At 38.2% G+C, this 7,632-nt stretch overlaps 1 protein-coding gene across 4 annotated transcripts; it reads left to right on the plus strand.

Moving 5' to 3' along the window:
* Window positions 1–1,833: 1,833 nt before the first annotated feature.
* On the plus strand, window positions 1,834–7,060 carry LOC133921626 (putative lipase ROG1). 4 transcript variants are annotated; one of them, XM_062366583.1, is made up of 10 exons: window positions 1,841–2,088; window positions 2,831–2,898; window positions 3,546–3,616; window positions 3,720–3,956; window positions 4,613–4,776; window positions 4,852–4,907; window positions 4,989–5,041; window positions 5,139–5,244; window positions 6,410–6,546; window positions 6,713–7,060. In XM_062366583.1, the coding sequence occupies exons 1-10, from the start codon at window positions 1,970–1,972 to the stop codon at window positions 6,785–6,787; spliced, it is 1,086 nt and encodes a 361-aa protein (XP_062222567.1). In that variant the 5' UTR covers window positions 1,841–1,969; the 3' UTR covers window positions 6,788–7,060. The 4 variants fall into 4 exon arrangements, with proteins under 4 accessions (XP_062222570.1, XP_062222569.1, XP_062222567.1 ...); XM_062366584.1 differs by having other exon boundaries at window positions 1,849–2,088; window positions 6,449–6,546; XM_062366586.1 differs by lacking the exon at window positions 3,720–3,956 and having other exon boundaries at window positions 1,834–2,088.
* Window positions 7,061–7,632: the final 572 nt, after the last annotated feature.

Consider the following 7,632-nt stretch of genomic DNA (forward strand, 5'->3'; position numbering starts at 1 on the left):
CGCTATCAATTAAAGACAAATGAGTTTACTAAGGATTGCATTTCTTTGTCCTCCTCTATTTGAATGCAAATGCAAAAGGTAGTATAAATTGGGGGAAATTGCTCGGTAACACTAAAAACGGATGCTATTTTTCGATTTATACATGTCCCAAGCATTACGGAGCAAAATTCCTCTATGTTATTTCAGCTCATCTTTCAGTAAAAGCATTTTTTAAATGTTTCAGTAAAACAATTGAGAAAAAATAGATCAAGTAGTTTTTCTGTTTGGACAAGCGAGATAGCAACTTTTTTTATTTTTAACAGAGATAACAACTATTATTAGCTAAGTACTCGTGCATTACGATAAAAATATAAATATTAAATATGGTAACATCAAATATAAATTTAAGTAGTATAAAGATATGGATGCGCTATGAAAGCATTGCCGAATGAATATGTCGAGAGCGACATTGCAGTTTTATTTTAAATGGGTTTATAGAGATACGTTATGCGAGCACTATCGTATGAATACATCAGGAGCGATATTATAGTTTGATTTTAGATGGGATCTGATGAAAGATGAGGAAATTATTTGCTAATTTTTCTTCAAATTTCTTTAATTATGTTTATTAGTAAAATAAATCTCATATCCGTAGCTAGTAATAAGGTAGGCAAACCGGAGGAAATTTATTATATTATTATTATTTGAGGGGAAAAATCACTGCATTCATTCTCAAAGTCACGAAATTACCACGTTAATCAGAAAAAAGAAAACGATCTAGACCACTCATTGTTACGAACATATAACGGTCTAGATTAAATTAAATAGGTCATATCAAATATAATTAATAAATGGCTAAATTCAGAAACAAAAAGTCCATATCAAATACAATTAATAAATACCTAAATTCATAATTAAAAATTATGAAAAATTAGTAGTTTGATTTTCATACGGTTTGGAAAGCAAAATATATAAATAAAGATTTCAAATAAAATAAAATAAATAATAATTAAAATTGAGGTTACAATAGAAAAAATAAAGATCCATATCAAATATAGTCTTATAAAAAATCAAATACTTAAATAAAGAGTCAAAGTAAAATCTAATTAACTAATAACTAAAATTCATAATAAAAAATAATGAAAAATTTTAAAATCTTACTAAAATAATAGATTAAAAAACACTGTGTAGTTCAAGGTTATCGCATCAACCAGTCAGGAGGCAAGCACATCAAGCACACAATCTATTCTAATTTTGGTTGGATTGTCTATAACCGATACACAATTTTAACGGTTGATCAAAATGTATATGAATTGAACCAATATGTATATACGATTCAGGTATAAAGTTAGAGTATAAATAATTTTTTTCACTAACATAATTTTTTTCTTCTAATTTTATACATTTTGTAACTAAATGACACTAACCTTATAAAAAAACTAAAGATAATAATTTTTAATCAAATATTATCTAGATAAAATATTACAATGAGGTTAGTTAAGCTATTAGCATGGATCATCTTACTAGTTATTTAAATTTAAATTTTAAAAGTTTTTATTAAATAAGAAGAGTGCAGAAAAGAAGTGATGCAAAACCACTCATGTTTTATACATTAGAGATTAACATATCTGGAAAAAACTTATAACACCTAAAAAACTATTATTAAACCTTCGGGTGGGCGGTGGGCCGGTGGTTGGATCGCAGGACGAGGCCTTACCCAGTCGAAAGCTCTGACAGGTGGTCCCCCATTGGACTACCCCACCTGTCACTTCCCAAGCAAACGGGCAAAGGCGACCACACCAATCCGGGCAGTCCCCCTCCCCAGTCCCCAGGCGGCCGTTTGGTTCCGCCTTCGCGTCGCGACTCGCGAAACCAACCCGCCGCCCATATAAGCGCAGCCTCCCATTTCCCGTGCACCCTCCTCTCCTCCTCGCTCCCCTTCGCGCGTTTCCGCTGTTGCGCGCGCGTGCGTGCGTGTGGGGTGGTGTGAATGGGTGACCTGGGAGGAGGTGACTGGCGGGATGAGGCGGCCGAGGAACAGGCGCCGCCGGCGCCGGTCGGAGGCGGCGCAGACCATCTGGTGGTCATGGTCCACGGGATCGTCGGGAGGTAAGGCTAAGGCTAGTTGTTTGGCTTTACATAATCTGCCTCTCGTTTGATCTCGTCATTGAACTGCCTGATTGCTCCGTCAAAATCCTATTGCCGTACACTTCCCTCGCGGGGGGGGGGGGGGGCGGGGAGGCTTTCGGTTGTTTCTAGAACTTTGCGGATTTCGGATTAGTCGTCTGATTGGGCTGATCGTTGGCTAGATTCAAATTCCCCCCTGAAGCACGGGGGCTGCAAAAGCAGTTGCGAGTATAAGCGTCTTGCAAATTTCCCTATGTTTTCAGAGTGAAGTGAATTAATTTGATTGCCAAAAATGTCTCTTAACAAACTGAATCGAAGAATCTCTTGCGAAGACGCTACGTGATCCAGCCAAATTTGGTAGCTTGGCAGGTCCAATTAGCCACGCAAAACGGCAAAGGTATGCCCTAGCGGCCGTGTTGATGAATTCAGACTACCTAAATACCAAAGTGAAACGCGGTTTGGTAAAAAAAATTCGGTGCATTCACATCACGCATATGCATTTCGGCTTTGCTGTTGCTATTTAGTTGTTTTTGAAGTAGCAGTTTGATTGTATCTGCCGCTGTATTTTTTTTTAACGGCGCTTCCCCACGGCGTGGTCTTCGTTGGAGACCTGGGGGTGCGGGATGGGGCTCGAACCCCGTCGGCTCGGCTCCATCCGGAAAAGTTGCCACTGAGCTCCATGCTTGTCCGCACTGTATTGATTTTTTACCTCTTATTTGTACAGCACAGCAGATTGGAAGTTTGGAGCTGAGCAATTTGATAAGTTGCTCTCAGACAAAGTCATAGTTCATTGTAAGCCCTCTTAATTCTCGCGCATATGGTTTCATCACTTCATAATATAGTGTTTCTTGAGTTGCGAGTTTTGTATCGGCATGCTTCCATATTTTCGTGCTTTTGGTAAGGCATATTTGACATCTTATCACATCATAAACACCAATCCTTGTAGCCTAGTGTTGAACTATTGATGCATTGGATGGTCAGTAGTGTCCAACCTTTACACCCCGAGGTGCTTGGTTGGCGCCCCAGTAATGTTTCTTTAAGAAAGCTGTTCCTTATTGGTGGATTATGTGCAGTTCATACAAAGGATTGGCTTGTTACTAGGCACTCGTGTGCAAATAAATGAGATAGGAGCTTTACCTCATCTTCCATGTTTCGTTGGACACTTGGAATCTTGTTCATTCTAAAATTATATCCCTGGTCGTGGGCAACTGTTATGATGCAAATAGGTGCATGATTGCGGATGGCAGAAGTGATGTTTCTATGTACAGCACACACCCATTGAATTAAAAAATGCATTGTTGCATATGTACGATCTCCTGTACCAAGACTTGACTACAATGGAATCATACAGCAAATATTATTTTGAGAAAATATCTAAGAAAATTTTCCTACTTATAACCATGTCCTTTTGGTTACTCCAATGATGTTTCAATTTGTAGGCAGTAACCGCAACATGCACAAGCTAACTTTAGATGGTATTGATGTGATGGGTGAACGATTGGCACAAGAGGTTAGTTCTTCCATTATGCATCTTTCTTATTTTCTGAGTATGTATATCTTCTGCTCTACTTTATGATCCTTCCGCAAATTGATGACAAACTTTAGCAAGGCAGGTTATTGAAGAAACCAACAAAAGACCACATATAAAAAAGATATCTTTTGTTGCACATTCTGTTGGAGGATTGGTTGCACGATATGCTATTGGAAGACTTTATAGACCACCTAGACGAACATTCCAAAGTGCTCCTCAAAGTTTGAGTGATGGCAACAGAGGTACCATACATGGGCTTGAGGCAGTGAATTTCATAACCGTTGCATCACCGCATCTCGGTTCCAGAGGAAACAGGCAGGTACCTAGTAACGAGAAGTTTTTCGTTTCATCATTGCATTCAGAAATTAAGAAATCATATAACGTCCTCACAGATTGAAGGACATGCTTGCAATTTGATTCCTTCAAAGGGAACTAACTTGCTTGAGTGATTGTCATGTGGGGCAAACATTACGAGCGACACCGGACGAAGAAGCCAGAGGAGGCAAAATAGTTTTAGTCATGCGGTTTGTTAGATTAGATCAGCTTTCAGTTAGAGATTGGATTCATTAGTCTAGGTCGGTTTAAAAGATAAGAAGCATTAGTTCAGATTATGGTTAATTAGTCAAGGTTGTTAGGGTCGGCTCTTGCCGCATATAAGCAGAGCATCGGCAGTCCTCGGGAATTAAGAAGGAAAATACATCTATCTTCCTACCTCTTCCATGCCTGCCTTGTTGGTGCAGAGTCGACACGGATCCTCCGTGCCGACGAGGTCCAGGGCCATGCCCGGAGACTTCTCACGACTACCCGTTACGCTTTCCTCCACCCTCCAATTGACCACCACGCCCTGTCCGTGACAGTGATAGCAATAATATAGTAGCTTGGTCTGAATGTTTGGAAGAAGCCTTTCAGTACTTAAGCTAACATGAATGCTTCAGGCACTTGATTTGAAATTTGATCTTTGTTTAAACTATACAGGTTCCTTTCCTTTTTGGAGTTACTGCAATTGAAAGTTTTGCGTGCTGCATCATTCACTTGATATTTGGAAGAACTGGCAAACACCTCTTTTTTACTGACAACGACGATGGAAAGCCTCCATTGCTGCAATGCATGGTGGATGATTGGGGGGACTTGCAGTTCATGTATGCTCCTCTTCCGCAATTCCTTTTATGTGCTTCCATTGTGAGTACTTGTATCTTACTACTTTCTTGCTGTAGGTCTGCTTTGCAAGCATTTAAACGAAGAGTTGCATACTCCAATGTTGGTCATGATCGTATCCTTACTTCACTCCTAAAATCGGAACATAGCAATAAGCATTGTTTTAAGTTTTTTCCATAACTTAATGTTGATTAAGATATTGTCGGGTGGAGGACATCATCCATCAGACGAGATTCGGAATTGCCCATGGTAAACCTTATCTACTTTTCTTTGTATATTTGTTGGTTTGGCGAACCTATAGCATGATCTTATCATTTATAATCTGCAATTTATTGTATTATCGCAGTGGGTTGATTCAACAGACAAGATTTACCCACATATTGTACACGAGGAACTATCCAAAGCAGAAACTCCTAATCAATGTGCTGATGTATACAACTGCACAATAGAAGGTTTGTATTAGTGCTTGAATTATACCATTGAACATGTGTTTGTTTCACTATTTGCGATCGATCATTTTGTATGCAAAATATGGAATGCAAGCATATTATAAAAACCTCAAATTTGCAATGCTGGAAATCCCAATATGGTATTGGAATATTGACACTAGCATATACTATCCTAATTTTTCCTCCCTCTGAAATAGCGCTTTCTCCCTGATCTATGTATACTCACAATACCTAAGTTGAAGGGATGCTACAATTGTCGGATCAGCTTCCTGCCTACTTTTCAAAACACGGTTGATAATTCTGTGCTTATTTAATTTAATTGCGATTATGTTGGTAGTTTGTGGGGACAGCCCTTTTTATGTGTGTTGATTTTGTCATATTAGGAATGAATTTCCTAGTTCCTGTAGGTTTAAAGAGAATAAAGTTTTCCATATAAATCCCAAATAAACCTGAGAAACTAAGCCTGCTCAATTTGTGCACCCTACCACCAGGTTCAAGTCTTTCTAGGTTCGGATTCGGGAATGAAAAGATACTTAGTTCCTCTTAGGTATTTTTTAATATAAAAAATAAACTTTAAAATGTCTCTGTTTTTTAATCTTCTTTCATACAATTGAAATCGGCTCTTTTTGAGAAATTTGGAATAATTTACTTTTTTGAGAAAATTTAAATGAGCTATTTCTGCTTCAGTTGGTAAGACTCTTGGAGTAGCCAAGACATAGGATCATGGCCTCAATCTGTCATGCTGTAGCTGTTTAATGTGCCATACCATGTTGGATGGGTCCCTGACTGTATAGCATGTTGCATGGGGTGCTTGTGATTCTATAATGTTTTGGTGGAACACAAGGTCCATAGATATGCTTACAAATGAGACTATATTCAAGGACAGTTTCCTGAATTATCCAGATCAATAAAGACTTGTGCAATCTGTTGGAATCTTATGGTTGGACTGTCATTATTTTCCTTGATTCTATCCATCACGAGTTCCAATCACCCATGCATATGTTGTGCAGTGAAAGTCTCCAGATTATCAGTGCATTAGAGGGTTTATTTTTATTTGGAAGGAATGGAAATGTGCATTTTGGTGTGTATCCAAGGATCATAAAGTGCAACATGTATGATGATCTGATATTATTTTAGTTTCTATGGCATGTGGTATTCCTTACGGCAGTAGTGCACATGATGGGCTTACTTCTATTGAAATTTACAGAACTACTTTTAAGAGGACTTAAGCGTGTGTCATGGGAAAAGGTGGATGTTAGCTTCCACAACAGCAAAGTAAGATCTGCAGCACATAGTGTGATTCAGGTATTGTCTTTGGCTCTCCATGACGTTCTCTCATATGCAGAAGTAAAAATAGGTTCGGTGCTAAGTGCCATAGCTTGTACTTTCCCTGTCAGCAATTTAGCGACCACTAAATGTTTGTGAAAGTTATGCTGTGGCTTAAGCCTTGGTATGAATGAAATTTTAACAGGTGAAGGATCCTGTGATGCATTGTGAAGGTGCCGATGTCATACAACATATGATTGACCATTTTATTCTCGAGTAAAAGCCCTGGTCTCTGGAAACAGACTTAAACCAGGATACGTCATTTGCTAACTGCTGAGTCGCCGAGCCTGCTGAGCACGTTTATGAAAACCCCAGGTATCAAGATTCAAGTCTCTGATGGATCAAGTAAATATATAGAGGGGGAAAACACTCGGTGCTTGCCCATTGTTTCATTTAGTCGTTTGTGATTATATATGTTGTATGGTGTAATCTTAACATTATTGTTATCACTGTATCCTTTTGATAAGAGTTAATAAAGCTTTCATTTTCATTTTTTTGCTGTCACTGTAAATATTCATTATTGATTTATTAAGTGTTGTGATGTGACATGCGTGGGTTTTAGAAAACTTGGTGCGGATATGATCATTAGGTGGAAAAAGAATAACTGCTGCATGGGTGCTAGGGAAATGCTGATTTGACATTGACGAACATGAGCATACTTGTAACATGGCAATTTAAGGAGGCAGACTCATTGGTAGCATCACTAGTATGATACTCCATTATATTCAAAATGTAAGTCGTTTTAAAAATTTGTTGTCAAACTTTTTTTAATCTTTGACCATTAATACATAAAGAATTACGTAGAATATTAGTAGATTCATCATAAAAAATACTTTCATATTATTAACCTTTTTTATTTTAAATATCTTATTTTTATAGAGTTTCTAGTTGAAATGTCACCTTGTAAACCATACTGTTGTGCTAAACCACTTAGGTGGCGTTTGGATGATGGGAAATAGGGGGTGGGAATGGGATATGAGATCTAGGATATAATCCAACCCATGTTTGGATTTAGGGATAGGGATATGGATAGGGTGGGGGAAAGGGATACAGAGTCCTCATATC

Source organism: Phragmites australis, chromosome 6 (assembly GCF_958298935.1).
Source record: "Phragmites australis chromosome 6, lpPhrAust1.1, whole genome shotgun sequence".
In the NCBI taxonomy this organism is placed as follows: domain Eukaryota; kingdom Viridiplantae; phylum Streptophyta; class Magnoliopsida; order Poales; family Poaceae; genus Phragmites; species Phragmites australis.